The sequence below is a fragment of the Podarcis cretensis genome (assembly GCF_951804945.1).
Source record: "Podarcis cretensis genome assembly, chromosome: 6".
Taxonomy (NCBI): domain Eukaryota; kingdom Metazoa; phylum Chordata; class Lepidosauria; order Squamata; family Lacertidae; genus Podarcis; species Podarcis cretensis.
The window spans coordinates 72,517,252-72,543,876 of record NC_137175.1 but is presented as its reverse complement, the minus strand read 5'-3'; the positions used below and the strand labels follow the sequence as shown (position 1 = coordinate 72,543,876).

Here is a 26,625-nt window from a genome sequence, read left to right as displayed (position 1 = left end):
TGGCCGCCGTTCGCCGCCCTCCCGGCGCCTATTGGCCGAGCGCGCCGCCGGGCCCGCCTTTCGCCGCTACGAAGCCAAGCCCCGCCCAGGGACGTTTGGAGCTCCGATTGGGCGGCCTTCAGTCCCGAAAGCCCGGCCGCTTCCACCCCACCCCCCGCCCCCGCCCCGAAGGGATTGGATGGTGCGAAAAGGCCGTTCGTCGCGGTCTCATTGGCCGAGGTCCTTTGCTCCTTTTCCCGTGTTTCGTAGCGCAAGAGGCCCCCGCTCGGGTGTTTGCGGAACTGCCTGAGAAGAAGCGCCCCGGATTTTCAAAGGTTTTGAAGCGGCCCAGCAGCACCACAAAAACACCCCAACTCTTCCCCTTCTTACTCTTCTTAGAAGTCATCTTGATGGTTATGGGAGCGCCTGAGCGGCACTTTACTGTTTCCTTCCGATCAGGCGGGGTTTTGACGCCTTGCCGGTTGGAGGGGGGGGCTATCAAGGCATTTCCGTTGGTGCCGTCGTCGGTTGGGGCGCCAACATGGCGGTGGGGAAAGGAGCAATGGGGTTCGGGCGCTGCTGGGTGTGGCTGCTGGCGGCGTGGCAGGCGGTAAGGGGAGTCTTAAAACCGGGGGTCGGGAGCGACGGGGCTCCGCGTGAGGGAGTGGACGGAACCGTGAGGAGACACGGAGTCACTTGGACCCAGACCAGGCCTGTCTGCTTGCTTGTCGTGGCACCTGGGACCATGGCCGTAGCCGGGATTTTTGTTGGGGGCGGACAGGCCTTTTGTTAGGGGGGAGGAGAACCTCAATTAGCTATGTATTTTTATTGATTTTTTAGGGGGACAGCTGCCCCTCCTTGCCCCCACCCAACCCCTTGGCTACGCCCAAGCGTGAGACATCTGTTTCTGAATAAACAGCCGCAGGTTCAAACTGCGGATTTGTTCTCCTTGGTTTTCTCACCTTCCACCGTGCAGGAGCGCTAGCTTAAAGAAAACAATTGTGTGTGTGCATATAGACATGGGTGCAGCGGGGGGGGGCAGACCCTCAAAAATTATTGAACAAACTGTGGTTCTGGCCCCCCCCCCAAAAAAAAATGGCAGAAGCAACAGGCGATTTGGGCAAACGCAACAATTTTTTCAGCCTCCCCCCAAAAAACCTACGCCCATGTATATATAGATATCTCCCTGGTTTAACTGGCCGTGCTTTTCTCTCCCCCTTGAAATGTTAGCCTCGCTGCAGATCGTGTATTAGAAAGCTTATGCCGTGGTTGATATGCGAGTGTGTGCAATAACCTAGAAACACGCACCATGGAAGGAAACTGCTCAAGCCAGTAGGAGTTACCAATGTAACCCGTAATGGCTGAGATTCAAGTCTACGTGTTACAAACAGGATATGAAAGCGAGGAGCTTAATGGCAACTTAAACCGAGGTTGTGGACGCAACAACAGAATGTCTGGGCACGCTTTTTTGTAACTAGAATACAAAGCTGGAAATGAATGAACTGCAACTAAAATACTATGTTCATTTTTCATGTGCTCTAGTCCTTTCCCTGTCCACCCCCGTAATATTCTTAAGGGGTCTGTTCTCCAGTCTTCAGAGAGAAGCTGGAAGCCAGGAAGCAGAAAAAAATCCTCCTTTTCTTCCACTGCAGTTTTAATCTGAAATAATAGATGCAGTACTGCTCCTGGAGCTCAGAAACGGATTGCGCTAATGAAATTTCCAGTTGCAAAATGCACCTAGAACAATGGGAGTTTTGAAGACTGCGTGTTACGTTCTAAGAGACCCAGGTTCGAAGCCCTTCTTAGCTATAAAGCTCACTCAGCATCGCCTGCTTTGCAGTGTGGGGTTTTTGTTTTTTTATCGTAAATTCATCGGTTAAAAAATGAATGGATGCCAATTCTGCACATTGACCAAAGTTGAAATCTTTGGACATTTTGTGTTTTTTTTAAAATAGACCTCACTCTCTCCCCGCTCCGCCCTCATCATCAGCTGTCATGATACTATAGACATCAATGACACTTTGGAAGATTGTAAGACATTAGTGCGTAGGGACGCAGGTGGCGCTGTGGGTTAAAGCCTCAGCGCCTAGGGCTTGCCGATCGAAAGGTCGGCGGTTCGAATCCCTGCGGCGGGGTGCGCTCCCGCTGCTCGGTCCCAGCGCCTGCCAACCTAGCAGTTCGAAAGCACCTCCGGGTGCAAGTAGATAAATAGGGACCGCTTACCAGCGGGAAGGTAAACGGCGTTTCCGTGTGCGGCTCTGGCTCTGGCCAGAGCAGCGATGTCACGCTGGCCACGTGACCCGGAAGTGTCTCCGGACAGCGCTGGCCCCTGGCCTCTTAAGTGAGATGGGCGCACAACCCCAGAGTCTGTCAAGACTGGCCCGTACGGGCAGGGGTACCTTTACCTTTACCTTATAAGACATTAGTGCCTGTATTTGAAATGAGAAAAAATTAAGAACAAAGTATCAATTTAGTTTAGCAACTTGGAGTAGCTGTTAAACCAAAATGCCAACATTACCTGTCTTTCTTTTGCTCTCCTCTAGCTCTGTGAAGAGTTACCACAAATTTGTAATATGTGTTAACTGTACAGTTTAATATTATGTTAATCCATAATACAGGGGTTGTCAAAAGCCTGTTTTCTTTACTGTCTTCAACTTGTAACACCATGCACTCATTCCCCTATTTTAATAATTTACAGCACTTTAAATGCATTTTTTCTTGGAAGTAATTCACATTGTGTCCAGTGGGGCTAAATCAAACTTGTATTTAGCATTGTCACTGTAATACATTATATTTCTATTTGTGTTTATGGCTAGCATTTAGGTATGCACTTTGTGCTGTTTTGTTTTACAGTTTGTGATCTTACTTTGTATATATCTTCAGCTAAGTGCCATTGCATAGATTTTTTCAGTGATGACGTGAGCTCAACTTAAAGAAAAAGCTGTGTTATGAAGTGATGGTTTGTTACAATTTAGAATGGTATGGTTGTAGATTCAGATTTTAAAGTGAATTGTACAAATCTTAATTGCTTTTAGGCATCAGTATATGGAGCAGAATTATCATCAGAGGCCTGCAGAGAGCTGGGCTTCTCTAGTAACTTGCTGTGCAGTTCTTGTGACCTTCTTAGCCAGTTTGGCTTAAATCAGCTAGATCCATTCTGCAGAAAGTGCTGCCAAGAAGAAGCCCAGTCTGAAACCAGAAAGGTAGGTTGAATAATTAGATTTGAAGACCTGGACTATTTTTTAAAGTGTGTTAACATGTATGAATTCCAGACCTAAAGCTAATTGTTTTATTGTATTTTTTTAGTAACCATTTTAATACCGGTTGTTGACATGATTCTTCTGTTAATGTTATCTGTGATTGAGTCCCTTAATTCATTAATGTCACAACCCTCTCTATCTTCTGTCTGCTTTCTGCATCTTGAAAAATTGAGGTATATTGCAGGCTTGAACAGAAGGGAAATGCACAATTAGTGAGGAAAAGGGTGGGCGGTTTCACAATTGCAGAAATGTTAATGTTATATTACTGACTTTGGTTAAGGGGTTAGGTAAAAGGGCTTGTTTTAGTATTATAACTATGTATTTGTCTATTTATATACTGGTTTACTGCCAAGATGGATGGGGGAATTTGGAAAAGTTCCAGCTCCGTGATCATTTTCCTTCCCACCCCTTGTGTGGTGTGTATGCGTGTAGTTTGTTGTCTCTACAATATTCTTCCTGAGCTGTCGTGATCCGAATCGGATGCAGTAAATCCAAATCTGCTCACACCATAAATTTATATAAAGGCATTGGGATACCGGCAGTTTTATGCCTTGCACAAAATGTGAAGAGTTCTTGTTCTGTTTGTACTGTTTTGTTGATAACAACAACCACCCAAAACTCTGTGTGGGGCCAAGTGAGGTTCCATTTTCAGTTCATAATGCTGTACTTTGAGTACCTATACTTATTGGTTCCAATGTAAATACATAATAGCATTCAGCAATACACAGACACCATAATATAATAATTAGCATCCGCTTTGCAATATAGATGGAAATTGACATTCCTATTCACATGATATAGTTAAAGAAGGCTCCATCAGAGGCCCTGCATCCAAATAGGCATTGCCATACAAGTGTGCAGATGTCTGTCCACATCGATCTGCACATGGGGTTCCAAATTGAGTAATGGAGTCTTTGCACAGAAGCGACCTTCCTGTATGTACATCCTGTGCTGGACTGACCAAGCAATATTTGCAATAGATGTAGTGTCTGAAAGGATTGTGTTGCTCGGGTTAATATCTGCAAAATAAACCTCCACAAAGTTAATGAGTCCAATGGGTCTGATTTATACTTTGGGAAATCTATTCTTATTTTGAAATTTCCAAATGTTTGTTGAACACTTTTACAAAAAGTAATCAACTTTGAGAGCATCAGAAATACCTTGGATAAGCATTTTTAAAAAGTAATGCTGTTATATGAGCAAGGAATAGAGGTTGAAACCATCAGGCTGTTAAGACTTAATGAAGCCGCTGGTTCTAGAACACCAACTGACTGGAATTTTTTTGTTACAGTACATGGTATTTTGTGCTTTTGAAGGAATTTTGGGAAATCTACATGTTTTGTGAAAATTCTACTGCTTGTAGACTCTACAGGATGCTATCATGGAATTACAGAAATCTTGGGAATATATTTGTATGATTTGCCTAAAATTGGTACTGCACAAATATTAAAATTGCACACGGCATATAATCTAAGAAGAAATACCTGCACATAAAAAAAGGGAAGAGGATTCTAATCTTGCAGCTCAAACAATCTGTGGAGATGTTTTCCCCAAAAGGATTTGGAAAGCTATAAGTAATTGTAAATAATTATTTCAAATATGGAATCTGCAATAGCTTCCTGTGCTAGAAAGTATATAGTATATTCATTCATTCACACTTCTATGGAAGTAGCTGTTCAGAAAAGTAATTGAATCAAATACTAGAGATGCTCATTGGATATGTTTTAAAAAACCCTTTTAAATCCTTGGTGTTAAACCCCAATACTATTAAATTAAAATATCCATATGCTAGAATTCATTTTGCAGAAAGTGAACAGGAAGCAAATGGGGAGAGGCAAAGGAGGGTTTGGGCCCAGAAAACACATGTCCTTTGATTCCAACTTCTGTTACCAACCCCAGGATCACTTCAACAGCAAACTGGGGCTGCCCCTTCACAAACCAGAAGTGGCATGTGAATTGGACTTGGAAGATGCATTCCCTCTGACTCCAATTCTCCACCCAGCTATCAGTGACGACAAAGTACAGCTGCTCTTCTGCTAACATAGAAAAAATGACAGTATGCAAGTTGAGGGGGGAATGAGCTAATCTGAAGAATTTTTCCGTTTTAAATTGCTGCAATAATTGCATTTCCTGTGGATTTTCACGCGTGCTCTCTCCTCTTCTACTTGTATACATCGTCATTTAAGCAGCAGTCATTTAGCTAGGGTGTGTGTCCCAATTTATTCCCACTGAGAATCAACAACATCGCTTTGTACAAGACTAACCTGCTAATTTTAGTAGATGAGTTCTCCATATTCATTATACTGAGGGTGCCCTTTGGGTATTCCTGTTGATTCAGGGAAGGTCTTCAATCAAGTGCCCTTCAATTGTATGCTCAGTGTTTCAGAAATCCTCTGCTCCAAGGAGCAACATTTGTCAAGAAGAACTTATTTATAGAGATTTCAGAGCTGCATTACTTACAAATGGAAGCTTCTCTGAATATTTTATCTTGAAAAGAGGCATGAGACTAGACTATCTGCCATCTTCATTATTTTCAAGAACTGAATCTTGACAAACAATTTATCAAACAAATGTCCTGTGAGCAACAGAAGGAAACATTGGCCTTTGCAGATAATCTATTGTTGCTTTATATCCAAGTGCCTTCACTTAATTCAGATGTGGGGATCTTAGCTAGAATCACTGCATTGTTAGGTGCAACTTCAACTCGTTCAGCTTCAGAATGAGTTGTTTTGATTAGAAAGAAGAATTAAGTTTGAGCAAACAGTTATCCATACTTATTCATCCCTTTTTACCATGGGCATACCAATTCATCTGCCATACTTGGCATGGCAAGCATCCCTCTCTCCTCTGTTGAGGACTCTGCGGAATCCAGTGTACAGAGCTTCCTTGCTTCCTGTTCCTCTTGTGGATTACTTCTGTTGCTTTTTGTCATTTTCTTTTTTCTCTCTCCCCACTCGCTTCCTACATATCAACCCCTGAGGGCCACCAGTTTTTCATGCCAAAGGTCTGAACTGATAGCTTACAGAGGGATGTTTTTCTCCCCGCTGGCTGCTCCCACCTGCATTTCTCATCTTTATTCTAGAACAAAATCAATGGATACAGAGACTGCTATGCATGCACACACCCCTCTGAACAACCAAATCTCTGCATAAGTGCTCCTATGTTGCACATTGGGGGCAATTTGGGGACTGGAAATTGCCACCAGATATTTTGGCTCTTGACTATTTCCAGGAGTGCTTTAGGAAATTTTGAAAGAACAAGCATGTCATGGTTGCAGTAACGACAACAGTGAGACTTTGTTCCAGAGAGCAGCATGCTTTACAAATGGTGAACAGTCAGGACTTTAAGGTTAATCAAAACGGATGACTGAGAGCATGCAAGTGCATTTCTGCTGACCTTTCACACTCTGTGACTCTGATGCCTTTCTGGGTTGGTCCTCCATTCCGCGCTGTGAACTGTATTGTTTTAAGAAGGTTTTAAAACAAATCACGTTTGACTTGAAAGAGGCCTTGCTAAGTGCTAATTCAATAAAGTTGATGATATGAGGTCAGGCTGGTCAGAGCGAGCATCAAGAGAGTAACCAGCATAATTAACACTTTTACAAATTGAGTAAGAGGGGATATTTCTTACAAGAGTCCATTGTTTCATGACAGCTAGGGTTGCTGAAGTGGCTTCTTACATGGGCTTGCTGTAATTTATCAAATACTCAAGCAGAGCACCCTAATGTGCCCGACTGGACCCTTGTGCTCCCTTCCAGTTCTGTGATTCTATGACTTGGAGACGGGGGCGGGGGCGGGGGCGGGGGCGGGGGGGGGGGAGAGAAGAAGGAACTGGAGAAGAAAAATGCTTTGTTCTCATCATGAGAATCATCCTTCTCCCACTTCTGCTGCCTGAAGATTAACTGCAGCTCTAGTCATCGCCAAAAGAAGGATGAGTTCAGGCTACAGAAGCAAAAGATGGCAAAGGGAGCCGAGCTGTTCTGATCATTTATGATCACTCTCAGAGAACCTGGAAGTGCTTTTTAGGGACACAGAAGATGAGTTCTTCAGGAACAACAGTGAGAGCAGCAGCAGAGGCTGCTGGCTACCAGTTGAGGCTGTGGGTTCTTTTGCTCTCCCAGCTGAGAGAGAGCACCATGATTGCTTGTCTGTATATTCTGTAAATAAATTAGTAGTTTAGAACTACAATTTCTCTAACTTCTTGCTGTGTTAAGCCAGAAGTACAGTAAGCCAGTGCTTACTGGTGTAGGTCACTGGGAGCGCCCTGGAGAAGAAGGGAATGCCTTTTCCAGAGCTACGCTCACCAGGGTACATCCAGAGGAATTGGGGCTGCAGACACCCCAGGGCGTTTTCTCCCAACACTGCTTTGGTGCACAGTGGATCTTGGGTTCTGGTCATAGGGGAGTTCAAAGAGGTGTGGCTGGGGAGGATGCTGTGAGGACACATAGAAAAGCCTGCCAGGCTGAATTAGTTCTGTGGATCATTGCCATAATCTCTTTTTTTAAAAAAAAAAATGTTACATTTATAAATAATAATTGTAAAACTGTCGGGTAAATCTTGGCTGTCCTAAATATGTTTATTTGGAAGTAATTTCTGCTGTGCTGAGTAGAACTCTCTTCCTGGTGAGTGTGCTTGGCTTGCCTTTTATGCTAAGGCTTCAATTGTCAGACAGCTGTTCACCTAGACCTAGTTCACATGGCCTTGGCTTACTGACAACATGGTGTTCATAGTACTTTGGCCCTCTCATGGCCTTTTTGCTGCCACACTAAGCCATAGTTTAGCTTAGCATGTCATCTGAACCAAGCTCTTGGTTAAGCGCTCTTCTTTGACTACAGCTTGTGGTAAGTCAAGAGTTAACCACTAGTCCCAGTTTGGACAACATATGATGCAATAAACCTTGGCTTGACTTAACACAGCAGCACAAAGCTCATGGAGGCTTTCAGCTGTATATCTTTTTAATAAATGAAATCCTCCAGAACACTTTTGAGAAATAATTGACAATACTAATATTTGAAGAAATTATTCTTCCATGGAAAGAGATAATGGGTTGTGTTCAGCGTAGCGCTAAGTAAATCCTTGTTCTAGCAGAGAGACTTCCACTTGCCCCCTAGGACTTCTGCACCCTCTTTCTCCCTCTCTCAAATTTGTTTTGGGGGTTACCCGAGCCCTTTGGATCAGATCTGAGAATGCAGGGGGAGGGTACACATGATGGGGGAAGAGAGGGAGCGAAGCCCTGCTGTGTAAGCAGAAGTTGCATTTGCACAAGGATTTAATTGAATATGGTCCTAAGGTTTTTAAATGAAAAGGTGTTCATTTCAAATACTTGTTTGACCACCCTTCATCACTAAGCAGTCCCAGAGTGCACCATATGGAAACAGTTAAAGACCAATAAAAGCAATTATATCACGGAGATAAGAGTTCCTCAAAAAGCAGATTTAAAGTAAACTATTACAATTGTACCTTGGAAATTGAATGGAATCCATTCTGGAAGTCCGTTCAACTTCAGAAACCAAAGCGCGGCTTCTGATTGGCTGCAGGAAGCTCCTGCAGCCAATTGGAAGCCCCGTCAGACGTTCGGCTTCCAAAAATAGTTCACAAACCGGAATAGTCACTTCCAGGTTTGCAGCGTTTGGGAGCCAAAATGTTCGAGAAATAAGCCGTTTGGAAACCAAGGTAAGACTCTATTTGATTACATTTGTAAGGCTATCAAGAAAATATAAGCCTTCCAAACAAAAAGCAAGGTGCAGTTAAATCCATACTTGCTACTATGAATTATTTGGATCACTGCAGGTTCAAGGCCTATCTGCCCTGTACTTCATTTCCACTCTGTTTTTGTATTTGTACCAAATATGCCCCATTCCAGTGATCTGTGCATATGAACAGGCTTCCTCACATGTGCTTTCTGAAGAACCGTGGGCATAAATCACATACATACTTGAGTGTCTCCATATTCTTGTACAACTAATTGCACTTAATGCCACATAGGACTGCAGCTGGATTGAGGTGTTGACCCTGTAAGTACTAGCAATTTTCCATCAATGTTAGTGAAGGCAAGGCTTTATCCTCTTATACTGAAATGCCCTTTGCTCCTTGCAAAGAAGAAAATATTGCAGTAGCAATAAACAGTTACAAAGTATTGTCCTAACACTGGCAAATTTCCTCCAAACAATGCACTGACGACTTTCAGCATCCGGAAATCCTGTATCCAATTTCAGACTAATTCAGAAAGTTGCTTTAGCAGCGTTACTTTAGACAGCTGCACGTTGTAAGCCTCGCTCTCACCAGTGCAGAATGATGCTGGTTTCTGAAACACGGAAAGATGAAATGGAGGCGAAGGTAACTGTGCATGAAATTGTAGTGGTAGAAGAAATTGCCAACATTTTGCAGTTGCTGAAAATAGCTGCACTTAGGAGTTTCTGTTACCCTATATCATCTGATTGAATCAAAGAAGCTTGTGTCCTTGATTTCAGGTAAATATGATTGTTAGGAGAAGCCGGGCGCTCTTATGTTTTGGCTATGAATTGTACTAAAGTTGCATATAAAAATGCATAGTGCTCCTAAATCTGTAGAACCCACTGAAGCAATTTTAGCAAAGCTATTACATACCATTGTCAGTAACATCTCTTATTTACTAAATTATCACTTTGTGTTTTTGTAAAAACGGGAAGATTTCCACCAAAAGAGCAGCAATCTAAATATATTCCAAGTCAACTTTTAAAAATAGTGTTTTTTCTTAAAACCGAGTGATGTCTTTGTGCAGGTGGCTGCTGTCATCTCCACTTTCATGGATGGCAAACAAGAACTTAAGGGCCTTGCTTGAGTTTTTGGGGACGACAGCCCTAGCAGAGCTATATGAGAAAGGGTTTTAGCTGAGCTAATGGTCATTGGCTGCATTTGGACATCACAACAAATCACTTTTGTGGTGCATGGTTCCCATTCTGGCTCCCATGCTTTCCTCCTCCTTTTCCCCCAGCACAGCTGCTTTGGTTGAAATATGCCTAGTTCTGTTGGGATATGGTTTATGAAGCAGACTCATTTCAACAAACCATAGTTATGGTACACTACAGTATAGGGTATTATCATTATTATCATTATTTGTACCCCGCCAATCTGACTGAGTTGCCCCAGCCACTCCGGGTGGCTTCCAGCATATATAAAATACAATAAAACCTTAAAAAGCTTCCCTATACAGGGCTGCCTTCATATGTCTCCTAAATGTTATATAATTACTCATCTCCTTGACATCTGAAGGGGAGGACACTCCACAGAGTGGGCACCACTACCGAGAAGGCCCTCTTCCTGGTTCCCTGTAGCTTTACTTCTTGCAATGTGGAACTGCCAAAAGGCCCTCGGTGTATCCAAGTTGAACAATGGGGGTGGAGATACTCCTTCAGATATACTGGGCTGAGGCCATTTAGGACTTTAAAGGTCAGCACCAACACTTTGAATTGTGCTCGGAAACATACTGGGAGCCAATGTAGGACTTTCAAGACCAGTGTTATGTGGTCTTGGCAGCCATTCCCAGTCACTAGTTTAGCTGCCGCATTCTGGATTCATTGTAGTTTCTGAGTCACCTTCAAAGGTAGCCCCACTTGAAGCGCATTGCAGTAGTCCACACGGGAGATAACCAGATAAATATGGTTATGTCCCTGGCTAATTGGGAATCAGAAGCGAATACTTATTGACTCTTGGTCACAGCTGCACTGGTGGTCAAGGCAGGAACATGGAACAGCAGAGAGAGGCTAGTCTTGCTTCCATCATGATAAATCATTGTTTATTGTGATGTCTGAATTACGTACTGAGAGCAATCAGAGGGTGTTGATGCATATGTGAGCTGAGCCTTGGAGCAACCTGGAGTTAATCTAGGTGATTCAACATGCTTTCCATAAGGGCCCATTCTTGGGTATGACTTAACCCTTGATGAACTAGTCCACAGTAGCTGTCATTTTTCTGTTGCAAATTTATATCCAGGTGGTGGTGTACTAATGAGGAGCAATTTATCAGGTTTCTGAATTGAATGGGGATCCTTAAACTCGTAATGGGGATAGCAGTGCTCGTGGAGTGGTGGCAGAACTTAGCATTAGCTTGTCCCCACATAAGCATCAGCTTGTCTTACACATAAGTAGCATGCCTGAGCTGGGCTGTGTACGCCGTAGAAACTTAATAGAAGATATGTGCACCTCTTTCCTTTTTGGCACAGCATTCATATCCTTAAGAACTATCTCTTAAGTAGCATTACACCAAGCAATAAATAATAAGGGTTTTTTGGCAGGCGCAAATGTTCTGAATAACAAGTAATCTTAAGGAGAAGTCTAATTTTGGAAAACAGAACATAAATTAACTGGGGGGGGGGTGGACTACAACACCAACAGTCCTGACTTAAATGGCTGTTGGTTAAGTTGGAGGAAGTTTCTTAATACAAGGGTTCTTTTTAGGAAATTGCCATTCTGCAACCTTTTATGGAGGGAAACACTATTTTATAAGATTCAAGATATTGACATTTATTGGGAGGATAATGCTCATTGCTGTTGTTTTAACTTTTGATAAGTGTATTTAGGGGGTTGCCTGTACTACAATAGAGCCAGAAAAATATGAAACAATTCTAAAAGAAGATGGTCGGGCCTGGTGGACTGAACCCCTAACTTTGGTATTATTTCTTTAGTTATTGAATTTCCTTCCTTTCAAAGACAAGGGTAGCAATTTTTCTATTCATATGGCTTCAGGTACTACTGGCTCTTGGGCCAACAGGAATGTTACAGTCATTGGTCAGAATCCCAGTAGTTGTGGTCTGATCCTGCACATGGAGCTTTCAGCTACCTCCTCAGTAGAAGCCTTTCTCCCCAAAGATTGAACAGCATTATCGGGTGGCACCCCATGAGGTACAACAGCCTGCCACCACAATGAAATATAATCACTGCTAGTATGTGGGGAGGACAGTTTGATCACAGCTATACTGTCAGGGGTCCTTTACCTTTTTTATATATAGAATATACAGTTGTACCTTTGTATACATATCCCTCTGGATATGTAATCTTTGGGTTACAGCCGCAGCAAACCCGGAAGTGTATACTTCTGGGTTTCACTGCGCACACATGCACAGAAGCGCACCTCTACGTAATTTTTGGGGGGTGAACGGACCCCTGGAACAAATTAAGTTTGTATCCGGAGGGTCCACTGTATATAGAATACAGCCTATGTCCTGTGTCTGCAGCATCTGGATTTTAAGTTACCTTATACAGTGGTACCTCTGGTTAAGAACTTAATTCGTTCCAGAGGTCTGTTCTTAACCTGAAACTGTTGTTAACCTGAGGTACCGCTTTAGCTAATGGGGCCTCCCGCTGCCGCCGCACCGTCACCGCCCGATTTCTGTTCTCATCCTGAAGCAAAGTTCTTATCCCAAGGTATTATTTCTGGGTTAGCGGAGTCTGTAACCTGAAGCATCTGTAACCCGAGGTACCACTGTATTTTCCCTCCCTCCCCTCCCCAGTCTTAATCATTCTCGATTTAGGAAGATGGTTCTGATGTTGATGTAACAATTCTTTAACACGGTGGTGGTTTTAAAATATTTTTCCTTTTATGCATTAGTCAGCAGTCAGATTAGTGTGATGTCTTCCTTGAGCTTGCTTTCCAGGGAGATTTGTGCTGCAGGGTATGCCTGAAGCTAACTTGCTTGCTGCACTTGGAACTGTGACATTTGGTCGGTTGTTCAGCTCTGTGGACCAAGGCTCTCCAGATAATTGCAGAAGAGCTCAAGGAAACCAGAATGCCATTAAAAAGGAACCCCTCTACCCTTTCTTAGATATATATTTTAGGCAACCTTCAGTTTCTTCCCTTCATTTCACTGGAAATATAGCAAGCAATGAAGATGTAAAAGGTTCAGTATTAGGGTTGCCATATGTCCGGAATTTCTCAGATATAGCCGGAATACAGCTGTGTCTGGGTGGAAATCACTTAAATGTCTGGGAAAATCCAGACATATGACAACCCGTGTCGGCAGTCTCATTTTTGGCAATTTCCCTTAAAAATAGCTCAAATTTTGCCCAAACTCTTGTGTCCGGATTTCTACTTTTTGAACTCTGGGAACCCAACTCAGTATAGTTATAACGTGGCCAAATCCCAGGAGAACAAGGAGGACATGGTTCTTCCTCTTCCCTACACAGTTTCCTCTTACAGCTTTTGCTCTAAGAGTTCTGCAACCGAAGACAGCTGGCTTTTCAAGCTGAATGGCAGCCTCTTTCTTTGGTAGCAGAAAGAGCAGCAGGGAAATGGAAAGCAAAGTTCTGGCTCTGAGTGTGTTCTCTTATATGCACATGTAAACTCCTTTAAACCTTACACATAATGCTGCTTGTCTTGGGCAGTTAACTAAGCTGTCAGACTTGTTCCCCTGTTGGACATGTTCACATCCTTGCAACTTTTTTTTAAAAAAAGTGGGAGGGGTGTTGCCCATTTGCTTGAACTCCATTCAGTGCTTTCATGTTCTCCTGTATGCACACACTTCTCAGAAAAGGGCAGAGGGAGCCAGAACGGACGGTTGCCATTTGCATTCTGCTTTTTCCATAATGCAGTGCTAATGGCAACTGCCCTTTTGTCTGGCCTTAGAGCTACAGGAGTTAAACAGCCTGCAGAGGAAATGAACACACTGGAGCCACTTTCAAAAGCAGTGCTAGGAAGACCCTTCTGTTCGCTCACCCAAAATAGCTCTATTGAGAGCACTAGGGCAGCATCTGTGGGTGTTTATCATAATGGTGGGAAGTTGGCAACTTTGGGGTGGGGGGCACTGTGGAATGGGAGCATGGCAGCAGACCCCGGGGTGCCAGAAAAGATATGAAGGGATGGGGTGGGGTGTGGAAAATGTGGGATTTAAGCAACGCATGTAAGCAGAAAAAATGCTCCCCATTCTACCAAGGCTAATATGCCAGTATATAAAAATCCTTTTTACAATAACTTGATAAATCCACTTTTCCAGTAACTATTCACTTTCAAAAACCTATTTTGTGTAGCAAAGAGATAAAAGAGGTAGAAATATTTGAACGGCGCGGATCTTTGAAAATAACTTTATCTGGGTTGCCATGCAGTTCAGAGGAATTGATAATAGAATGCATTTAGTGCTTTGGGCTGATTTTACTTTGAGTGACCTGATTTCACTTCATTTTAAAGTCTGTTTCATTCTGTTACACTAATTAAAATGCAGCTGTCAGCTTTAAGGATTTTGACTTTTATTTTTTGTTCTATGCAGCCTTTATGTCTCTGGGCTACTGCCAGAGGCTCTTATCTAAGTAGTGGTAATTGTTCATTGGGCCAGATTCTCATCTTGCTCACGACAGTATCAATTGATAATGATCCTTCTCCCCCCCCCACCCCCGGTTTTCCCCAGTTGTCATATCATTATTACAAATGAAACTTTGGAATTTTATTCAGTATTTGCCTGGCGTGACCATTGCAGCTGGGAGTAAAACATGAATTTTGGGTATTCACATAGCTTCATTTTATCTGACTTATGGATAAAATGAAGAATGCCTAAAAACATAGAAAAAATAATAAGTAAAAAACAATTATGCAACTCCTCCCATTTGTCTCTGTTTGCCTGCTCTTTCCCAGAAACTAAAATGGTAGCTCCTTTGGTAACAGCATGTCTTTTATTTTACATACTAGCCATATATTTACCAGAATTTTAGTCAGGAGGTTTTCATGCTAACCAAAACCGATGAAAGTTGGAGTCCAGCAACATATGGAGGCTAAAGTTCTTTAATTGATGGGTAAATTCTCAAATGTGTACATATATTTACTTGTACATTTATTTTGTGGATTAATTCAGATAAATGTATGTACTTTCAGTTTCTGAGTGGTAAATGTTGCTTTCCAGTGCTATCTGTTACTTGGGTTACATGCTACTTATTCCTTTGCTAGTATTTTCTGCTTTGCTATTTGGAATTTGAATAAGAAATTTGAAATTTTTGCTAATTACGAGGGACGTGGGTAGCGCTGTGGGTTAAACCATAGAGCCTAGGGCTTGCCGATCAGGTCGGCGGTTCGAATCCCCGCGACGGGGTGAGCTCCCTTGGTTCGGTCCCTGCTCCTGCCAACCTAGCAGTCCGTGACTGGATCTAATGGTCAGGGGTCCCTTTACCTTTACCTTTACATGGATTCAAGTGGTTTAGAATTATTACTTGGCCTTGACTCTTTGCAAGTATCAATAAAAACTCAAGCTATCATTTGACAGTGTGAAATACCATTGCAGTTGAAGTCTTGGTTTTTATAAAATAGCTGTCAAATATTTTGTTAATAGTCCAGCATACAGATATAACTTGGAGAATGTTTGACATGATAATTAGCAGAGAAGAATTTTCAGCAGCAAAATTGTTGCCAGTCATCCTGAGAAAAGCCAGATAGAAAATTCTCAGCACTAATATTTGTAAACGATACAAATACAAAGGGCATAGAAAGCATTTAGCTCACTCTGGGTCAAATTTGACAGTTTGCTTGTAAATCCAGATGGTGAAATATACCCAGAGAAAGGTTAATTGTTGCTTGTACACCAAGGAGTACTTAGAAATGTCAGAGTATGCAAAAAGCTGAAATAAACATAGAAACCTTAAGTATGACATTGCTTAATCACATGCACAGGAAGATTAAATTCAGCTTACTAAATTAATTCTGACTAGACTTCTGCAGCTGAAACAGCTTCAAATAAAACCTGGAGATAGTTTTATGAAAATTTCTCAAATATATTTGTAGAACTGAAGGAACATAATTATTTTCTCTTGAAGTGGAAGTCCATGCTTACTGATGGTTCACAGAGTTTACTTATTCACAATGAACAGTCTTGTGAACTTCAGTATTTTTTCTTTATTCCACCCTTTTTCATTCCTCTTCTGGAAAGAAGAATTGACTAATCGGGTCACACAACAAGCGCTTCTTCATCCCAGTCGTTAGTCACAATCCACACAATTTTTTATGTCAAAATGAAGGACAAAATTCAGATCTGACTTGAAACTTGATTTTAACAAAGTTGGCAGTTCTTCAATTTAGGTAAATACCAATGCATCAGATATGTAAATGAATAGGCTTACTGAGATTGCTTGCTTTTGCAGACAAACTCTTAACTATCGGAGCGATCATGGTCAAAAAGAGTATATGGCATGGGAATTCTGTCTTAATAATTATGAAAAGTATTGCATGGGGCAAACTTTGGTTAATGGCAATAACCATTGTTGCTATTGAAGGTGCTGCTGTACAATGCCAGGCCAATGATTCATAAGAACACTGCCATCCATGACTTGATCATGGATGGAGGACTTGACCTGGCATGTGTAACAGAGACTTGGTTGGATGAAGCAGATGGGCCTGTCCATGCCGCTGTTTGTCCACCAGTTTTCTCTTATGCACAGCAACCCAGGCCTTGTGGGCAAGGGGGCGGGTTGCAGTGATTTTGTTAAAACCAAGTTTCAAGTCATTAGTTTGCACCAGGCATCCTATTGGGAAGACACAGTTCTGGAAGTTTGGCAATAGGGGCAGTACAGGATTCATTTTGGTGTACCGACTTCCCCACTGCATCAAGGATTCCCTGCCTGAGCTGCTTCAAGTCATGGCTGATGTTCTTCTGGAGACACCTAGTTTGGTTGTCCTAGGGGATTTTAACATGCACGCCAACACAACCTTACAAGGGGCCGCTCGGGACTTCGTGGAAAGCATGGCCTCCATGGGGCTGTCCCTGAATAAGTCTGGCCCAACTCATAGCCGTGAACATGCCCTAGACCTGGTGTTCACCTCTATGGATGTTGGTGATCTGACACTAAGTAAAAGCGAAACTAAAGAAGTGCCATGGTCAGATCACTGGGAGCTGGGGGCACTGTTATACAGTGGTTCCGCTCCTTCCTCCTGGGCTGTGTTCAGAAGGTGGGGGGGGGGTGAGTGTTCAGACCCCTAGGCTCTCACTTGTGGGGTGCCTCAGGGTTCTGTCCTCCACCTATATGCAGCCACTGGGAGAGAGCATCAGGGTGTTTGGGCTAAGTGTTCATCAATATGCGGATGATACCCAGCTCTACCTCTCTTTCAAATAAGAACCAGTGGAGGCAGTGAAGGTCCTGTGTGAGTGTCTGGAGGCGGTTGGAGGATGGATGGTGGCTGTCAGGCCTGGTCGTTGTCCTCTTCAGATCATCACACAAACGCTTCTTGTTCTTTTATAACTTTTTATTGCGTATTAACAAAACAATCTTATAAACGGTTCTTAAATATTATTCCTCAGAGTCACTTATTTCAGATACCTTCTGAGCTCTGCTTCTCCGTGACCAGCCACTCTCAAAATGGCAAAGGCGCCCTTCCCTTTGCTTTCCCGCTCTTTTTTCTAACCTCCTGGCTAGAGCTGGCTTGTATCTCCCCTCCCTTGCTTTTCCTGTGAACAGCCGGTCCCTCCCTGTTGTTCCTCTTGCTCCCTTCTATTAGATTCACTGTTCTCCTTCCCCCCTTGGGGAATGCTTTCTCCCTCTGATAAACTGAAAACTTCTAACTCTTCCCTGACATCAGCTAACAGATTGAGGTTGAATCCTGACAAGACAGAAGTACTGTTTTTGGGGGACATGAGGTGGGCAGGTGTGGAGGACTCTCTGATCCTGAATGGGGTAACTGTGCCCCTGAAGGACCAGGTGCACAGCCTGGAAGTCATTTTGGACTCACAGCTGTCCATGGAGGCGCAGGTCAATTCTGTGTCCAGGGCAGCTGTTTACCAGCTCCATCTGGTACGCAGGCTGAGACCCTATCTGCCTGCGGACTGTCTCGCCAGAGTGGTGCATGCTCTGGTTATCTCGCGCTTGGACTACTGCAATGCGCTCTTTGTGGGGCTACCTTTGAAGGTCACCTGGAAACTACAACTAATCCAGAATGAGGCAGCTAAACTGGTGACTAGACTGGTGACAGCCGCCGAGACCACATAACACCGGTCTTTAAAGACCTACATTGGCTCCCAGTACGTTTCCGAGCACAATTCAAAGTGTTGGTGCTGACCTTTAAAGCCCTAAATGGCCTTGGCTCCCCTGAAGGGGCATCTCCATCCCCATTGTTCTACCTGGATACTGAGGTCCAGCGCCGAGGGCCTTCTGGCGGTTCCCTCACTGCTCACAGTCTTTAAGGTGCTACTGGAAGGAATTTTTTTTGTTTTGCAAGAAGCCAAGTTACAGGGAACCAGACAGAGGGTCTTCTCGGTGGTGGCACCCGCCCTGTGAAACACCCTCCCACCAGATGTCAAAGAGAACAGCAACTACCAGAGTTTTAGAAGACATCTGAAGGCAGCCCTGTTTAGGGAAGCTTTTAATGTTTGATGGATTACTGTATTTTAATATTTTGTTGGAAGCCGCCCAGAGTGGCTGGGGAAGCCCAGCCAAATGGGTGGGGTATAAATAATAAATTATTGTTGTTGTTATTATATATCAACTCCAATCTAGAATAAGCTAAATTAAGATAAGTTAATAAGTCCCCATTCCACCTCTCAAAAGTGTGGAAGAGCGAAATAATTGCTGCGCTTCGTGGAACCGTAGAATTGTAGAGAATTGTAGAGACAGGGACCCCAAGGGTCCTCTGTTCCAACCCCTTACAATGCAGGAATCACAACACAGGGAAGCCCTGTTGTGGTGAGGGGCTGAGCCACACTGGGATTCACTGGATTACAGCAGGCCTTATTGCTAAGCCTGCTCCAGGCTGGCATACCTCACAGCAGACTTTTGCCTGCCCACACCTTCTGCTGTGAGCAACGTCACCCTACCTGTCGCAGGTTTGGATTGCTCTGTCAGTTGGGGGGGCGGATATTGGTTTCAACAGTATGTCAGTGCAACTGACTTTCACTGGATGCGCACCATCACATTTATGAAGATGTAGCTCACCTTGCTCCATGAAGTTGCACATCTTCTGGTTCATCCAATCTTATAGGTGACTTTGCTTGGCCTGCAGAATGTATTTGTCGTCTGTGAAATGGAAAGTTAACACGTAGGTGGTATTCTGGTAATATTGTGGTCCTGCCCTTCAAACAATAACTGACTTAGCAACGCATTTGCTCTAGGAGCATTTAGGCTATCAACGATGAGTCCTAGATGAATTCATTTTTAGTGAATTATTATTCTGAACAGTGATGCCACGGAAGCCACCTTCTCAGGTTGGAAAATTGGCAATTCTTCAAAATTTACTTACTTCCCTTCCTAATTTCATTGAAGCCAATAGATGCGGTATTCAGAATAGATTAGACAGGTCATCATTCTTTCATTAGACTTTGAGTTTTGAATAGCAGAGCGATAATTTTGCAACCCAATAGGAATATAGGGGTTTCTCAAGTGACACATTACAACCCTCTTAGATATACATTAGTTGTGTCATTTGTTTAATTGATTTAGTATTTTCTTTCCTAAATATATTTTTTCTGTTCTTTTGCAGCTCTATGCAGGGGCAATTCTTGAAGTGTGTGGATGAAAATTGGGGAGGTTCCCTCAAGTTCAGGGTAAGTGAATTTGTAATTTGTCCTTTTAGTTACCGTATTTTTCGCCCTCTAGGGCGCACTGGCCCATAGGACACACCTCATTGGGGGGAGGCTGGGGAAGCCTCCGGAGGGCGCCCCGTGCTCCGGGCTGCAGGCTGCTGCTTGCAAGCCCACGGGAACTCCCGCCGGGTGCGCAAGGCTTTCGGATAGCCTCCTGAAGCCTGGAGAGCGAGAGGGGTCGGTGCGCACCGACGCCTCTTGCTCTCCAGGCTTCAGCGAAAGCCTGCATTCACCCCATAGGATGCACACACATTTTCCCTTCACTTTTGGAGGGGGAAAAGTGCGTCCTATAGGGCAAAAAATACGGTATTTAAGAATGATCACCTAAAAGAAGGCCTCATTGCACCTGAATTTTTTGCATGGATCCTGAAGCAAAACCATGTCCTATTGTGAATATACACAGATATGGCAACTTACATTTGTGTGAAACGTATGAACTCCAAGTAATAGGAAAGGGCAGTGGAAAACACATGTCAGATTTTTTTTTTCCTAGGTGAAGTAAAAATTGAGCTGCTAATTTTTTTAAAGTAGTTGTCTGAAGGTACTTTTCTCTATCGTTTTCATTAGCCTTGTTTTTGAGCAAGTACATTTTTAACAGACAAGTCATATGAATGCAAAATGTCACATTCACTTCCTACATTTGGGACTTCATTAACCTTTTTGAACTGAATAAAGCCAGTCATTTTATGACTCTTCTGACTGGCAGACGTCTTTTTTTCCTGATGGAAGAAGTGGGTGAGATCTTGCTCATCATACTTGGAGGTTAGAAACAGAAGCAGAGGAAGGAGTGAGGGTGGCAGTCCAAGGCCACCGGATTTCCCCCTTTGTCATGAGTTTTTTCTTTGTGTGCATTATTCATAAGGCTTTAAAATACCCACATGTGCATAGCCATGCTTGAAAAGAGAATCTATCTTAATTGGAGCAGCTTTACGTTCTATTCTGCCAACTGACCCATCATCTGCGATTGATAGGTAGTGGCTTTCCTTTTTTATTTATCAAGTATTTATTTAAAGCAGTGTTTCCCAAACTTGGGTTTCCATTGAGTTTTTTTGGAGTACAGTTCCCATCACCTCTGACCACTGGTCCTGCTGGCTAGGGATGATGGGAGTTGTAGTCCAAAAAGTTTGGGGAACACTGATTTAAAGCATTTTTATTTTGCTCTTTGCTGCTTAAAAAAATCAAGGTGATGCTCCTGGAGGTTGCAGCCAGAGAGGGAGGAGTTCCTCGCTGCACCCTCCAGGAAGGTTAGCCTTGCCCCATAGCAGCTAGGCTTGAAAAGAGCCTAATTGCAGCGGGGGGAGGGCAAAGTCAGCTGTGGTGGCACTGCCTTATCAGTCATTCCCCCCTCCCCCCCCCAAAAAAAAATTCACCCTCTAAAAGCAGCCTCTTGGTGAAGAGGAGGTGCTGGTGTCTCCTCCCACCCTTGTTCCTGATGTAGACCTTCTTTCCTGGTGGGTACGTGGGTGCCAGTTTGTGGCTCACCTAACGTGCCAAAATGTCTGGGGCGAGCTCTGGGGCCACCCTGTTGGTGGTTCCCCACCCCACTATACAGTCTCAGGCATGCCTCATCCTTTGAACCCAAAAGGCCATGGACTGAACCTGGGACCGTCTGTGTGCAAAGAACATGTTCTGCTGACCTACGGCCCTTCCCCAGATGGCTAAAGTAGGTCTGCACAAAATACAGGTGAGGCCCCTTTGCTCCTTAAACTAAGCCTCATTCAGCCCTTTTTTTGTATGAAATGGCTCGTAAGACCTGTCTTCTTCTCACTGAAGGGTTCTTTGACATTTTTTGTGGAGCTAACCCCCCACTTTTTTTCTATGGGGATGCAGACCATTCCTGCATTCTGCACACCTAAACCAAAATCTTTTTGCATCTCAGCTCTTCCTGTTTGTATAATTTAAGCCACATTTGTAGCTTGTAGGGGGACCAGGCAGCTGCGTTTGCCCTATCCTTTCAAAGCCAGGTTGCCAAGACTTTGAGATTACACAGTGGAAATGCTGCTTATCAAGCTGTAGCTGCACCTCTTTGCACACTGCAGTTGGTTTTAACCAGTGATTTTTTTTTTCTTTAAAAAAATGTTTAGTGGTACTCTCATTTCCCTACTCGTATTGAAATACTGCCCCTCAGTGAAGCCAAACTCAGATTCACAAAGTGCTTAGGGGTATGCGTACCCCCAGGAAAATGCACTGGTTTTAACTGATGGTGAAAGGTGGATAATAATTATTTTATTATTTATGGAATTTCTTATTTTAATGCTGATTCTTTTCTGGGGTGGTTTCCTTGCTCTTGTTTCATATGTACACACTCTCGGGGCTAACAAATAGAACTTTAGCAGATAGGTTTTCATCTTGCATCAGTTTTTTCTCTGAGCTTTTGAAGCTCACTCATCCTCGGAAAGCTTCCCATGTTGAGAATATCTCATCAGAAAACGAAACTGTAGCAGGTTGTCTGCAGGGTGTTTTTTTTAACCAGAAGATGTCTCAATTCATTTTTCACTAGATTTAGAAAGCTGCCAGTGCTACAATATGTCTGATAGTTTAAGTTGACATCAAACATAGCAAAGCTGGTGTTAGATTTCCCCCCGCTACCCTCCTGCTTCATTTTGTTCTCCGCATAGTGTGATCTGTTCTGTCTAACATCATTGCACCACTGAAAAAGAAATGTGTCAACACTAGATGCTTTTAGGCCATCATTTGACCAAGCAACTTGCAGCTCACCTGGACAACTTAACAGTGGGCCTCAGGCGAGCAGCTGAGGGACGTGTTCATCCAGCAGCTGCCATAGTGCAGAGCTTTGCAGCTACTGCATAGCTGTCAACTTTTCCCTTTTCTTGCGAGGAGTCCTATTCGGAATAAGGGAATTTCCCTTAAAAAAAGGGAAAAGTTGGCTGCTATGATCTATTGTCATACAACAGACATATAGGAAGAAAGAGCAAACATGCAGTGTTCGAAACTCCCATTGTTCTGGGCGCATTTTGCAACAGGGAATTTCATTAGTACAAGCCATTTCTGAGCTCTGGGCACAGTACTGTGCCTAAGATTTCTGATTAAAACTGCAGAGTGGAAGGAAAGGAGGACCTTTTTCTGCCTCCTCACTTACAGCCCCTCTCTGAAGACTGGAGAAGAGACCCTCTGAAGAATATTAAGGGGGTGGGCAGGGGAAAAACTAGACCCTGTGAAAAATGAACATAACATTTTAGCTCCGTTCATTCATTTTCAGCTTTGTATTCTTGTTTTAAAAAAGTGCACCCAGACATTCGTTGTTGCGCCCATAACCTCAGCTTAAGATGCCATTTAGCTCCTAGCTTTCATATCTCCATTTCTAACACTGCACACATGCAGGGACAGGAGATAGGAGAGGGCAAATTAAACAGGAATGTGGGACTCTGTTTTTCCATCACACCCTTTAAAAAAAAAAAAATGAAAGCCTAACCATTAGTCCAGACTGTAGTGCTACTGTTTCCAATCTTTCTCCTCGGGGTGGGTCACAACAGTTCAAAGCACAACATTAAAAACAGTTTTTATTTATTTGAAATACTGGTTGTTTCTGCCTAATTGCATCTGACATGTGCCTTCTTCAGGTGAGTGAAATAACTGGTGGGGGCAAGGGGACATGGAATGGGAAGCAAAATGTCATGTGCACATTTAACAACATTTGCTCCCTGGTAGAACAAGTATTTAGTAGAGCTTAGACCACTCGCTGCAGTTTAGCTTCGGTGATCTGTGTATATTAAAAGTCTACCAGCACATCTGGGGTGCCACAGAATAAACCCAGGAAAAGGGTTGTTCAGTAAGTGTCTGGTTCTTGTTCCTGCAGATGCTGTCTATATGCGACACAAGTGGGTATTGCAAGTTTGGCCCTACCATAGGATACAAGAAGGCAGCTGCCTTGTGTCGTTGTGTCCTTTGCCTTAAGCAGCAAAATGTATTGAGCCAGCCCTCTGTATTGCCATGACTTGTTCCTATCAGGCAAGAGCAGAGGGCGTAACAGGCACCCTTCTGCAATATGGTAGATTTTAGACTACAATTTTACATATTTCTGTGTTTCATCTCGACTTTGAATCTTGTTTATAAGGCACAAGAAGAAATGCTCATTCTGTTTAGAATAATTCTTTCTCTTTGCCTCCACATTCTAGCTTTCGTCAGGAGTGACAAGCCCAAACTGTTTAGGGGACTGCAGATCAAGGTTTGTACTAGTTTCTGGTTTTTTGAATATTAATTTAAACCTGTCGAATGTTACCTTAGTATTGAATGAAGATGTGAATTGTGCATCTGATGGGTGGAAATTTTCAGTGGAAGGGGACAGCTCAGTTGGCAGAGCAGGAGACGCTTAATCTCAGGGTTGTGGGTTCAAGTCCCACGTTGGGCGAAAAGATTCCTGCATTGCAGGGGGTTGGACAAGAATGATCCTCGCGGTCCCTTCCAATGCTACAGTTCTGTGATCTGTAAATAACTGATTTAGCTTAGTATGGGGAACACAACAATACTGAGTTTGTACATCAGTCCTGAGTGCATTTTGTCTTTTAAAATAATAGCTATGCTGCTGGCAATTCATTCTGTCTGGAATCAAAGTCTTGCATATAGTAGTCATTGTTTCAGAAAATCACCCTACATATCTATACATTCAGAATGTATGTCCGACCACAGCAGTTAATTCAACCTGGAACTTATACTTGAACAATAGCAATAATTCTGAGTTACTTTTGGAAGCAAGAAAGTGAAGGTTGAGCTTGCCAGATGTGTTGAATCCAGGCAGACAGTAACTTTGGATTTCTTTCCTCTGCAGTACGTACGTGGTTCTGACCCTGTACTGAAGCTCTTGGATGACGGTGGGAACATTGCCGAAGAACTGAGTATTCTCAAATGGAATACAGACAGCGTAGAAGAATTCTTAAATGAAAAGCTAGAGCGCCTCTAAAACAAAACAAAAAAAAATCTTGATTATTATGTTTCGGTTTTTTAAAAAGTTTTTATTTCTCACATCATTTTTCATCATGGTAATCTTCTCAGACAAAGTGTGATAAACCCCGGAAATCATTCCAGCTTCTGCATTAATTTCAGAGCCATCCCATACTGTGTGGTGCTCAACATCTTTTAATTAGGAGCTGAAAGCTTCAAGCACAGCACATTTGACAAATTGGCAGGCTGAACAAATGGCCTGTCCTGGTACATTTCAGCTCATCTTAGTGGATGGATATCATTAATGAAATGCTTTGAGACAAATGTAATGCAAATACTGAAATTTGTAATAATTGGGCCATTTATTTTTACTGGCAAAGCCTTATTTGTCAGCTCCCAATAATTGAGATGATTACTCTGCTTTTTTTATTTTTTTAATACACTGCCACTCTTTGTACAGCCATGGGAAGTTGGAGCCAAATAATATGTTCTCTGCCTCCCAAAGAGACATCAGTTAGCATCTTTGCATTTTGTATTTCCCAGCTGTCCTTTTTATAGAACCGTTATTTGCAATACTCATAATGAATGCCTGCTCTGGAAGAAGAAGAAAAAAAATCATTTGTAGTCTTGTTCTGACAGTGGAACTCGTGATCTGCAGTGACTGAAGAATGCTAGGGGAATGCACTTTAATGATGACTACATCTAAAACCTCTAACAAAAGGCATGTGTAGGTCTGAGGTCAGGTGCACTTTCTTGGCACAGTTTAACCTTCATTCAACAGACATGAGTTCCCTGGAGGGGAAAAAGTTGGAGAGGGCAATAAAATCTGTATCACAAAATCTGTATCGAATGTCTCATTCTTCAAAACATTTTGCCTGAATGCACTTAAAGGTAACTGTTTTGCTATAGGCCAGTTTATCCAATAATTTTTATCTTGCAGAACTGGGATATCTGTCAAAATGGAATGATAGCTTAAGAATAGAATCAGTTTTTAGCCGGTGATTGTACAGATTCAACATCTTGCCCTGATGATGGCACCGTGCTGTCCAGGTTGCTGGGCTGCAAGTGTTTTAAGTTCTACTCTTAAATATTGTACCCAGTGTAGAAATGAAAATAGGAAAGTGAGGAGCTAAATGGCACCTTAAACCGAGGTTGTGGGTACAACAACAGAATATCCAGGCGTGCTTTTTTAATAACAAAAATACAAGGCTGAAAATGAATGAACAGTGGCTAAAATATTGTGTTCATTTTTCACATAGTCCAGTCCTTCCCCTGCCCACCCCCCTAATATTCTTCAGAGGGTCTCTTCTCCAGTCTTCAGAGAGGGGCTGGAAGTGAGGAGGCAGAAAAAGGTTCCTCCTTTCCTTCCACTCTGCAGTTTTAATCAGAAATCTTAGGCCCAGAGCTCAGAAACGGCTCGCGCTAACGAAATTCCCTGCCACAAAATGCGCCCAGAACAATGGGAGTTTCAAACACTGGTTGTTCCTGAAAAGAAACAGACAACAAACACAGACTCCACAGTACCCAAAGGAGACTCCATTGCAAAATTGCTTCTCAAGTGTTGGTTTGAAGTGCTTTCAGTTGCTCGAATGGCTAAAACATGCCAGCAGCTCTTTCATACATTTTCTTTAAGAGCATAAGGTGGCTGTGTTGTTTTTTAAAAAACAAAAATACTTAAAAGGTGTGAATGCAAGAAACAGACATCATACTTTTGGCAGCCAAGAGTGGCTAGATCTCTGTGCAGAACTGCTGCGTGCCTAAATAGGTGCAGGGAGAAAGCAGGAGTGAGTACACACTGAGTGGGGATCCTGCATTTGTGCCATAAATATGTTGGTGTTTAAAGCCCAAAACAGATGGTCAGCACGAAATATTTCCACTTGAACAATGGGCACACCCACCCTCAACACACACATCCCTAAATCTGTTCTAAGTGTTCCCTCAACCCTCTAGAGAAGATTTTGGGGAGGAG

General features: G+C 43.0%; 1 protein-coding gene across 1 annotated transcript; it reads left to right on the top strand.

The window, feature by feature from the left end:
* The first annotated feature begins 435 nt into the window (after window positions 1-435).
* SELENOF (selenoprotein F) lies at window positions 436-25,495 on the top strand. Its single transcript, XM_079981873.1, has 5 exons — window positions 436-589; window positions 3,015-3,182; window positions 19,655-19,718; window positions 23,894-23,943; window positions 24,544-25,495. Exons 1-5 carry the CDS (start codon window positions 521-523, stop codon window positions 24,673-24,675), a joined length of 483 nt encoding a protein of 160 aa, XP_079837999.1. The 5' UTR covers window positions 436-520; the 3' UTR covers window positions 24,676-25,495.
* Window positions 25,496-26,625: the final 1,130 nt, after the last annotated feature.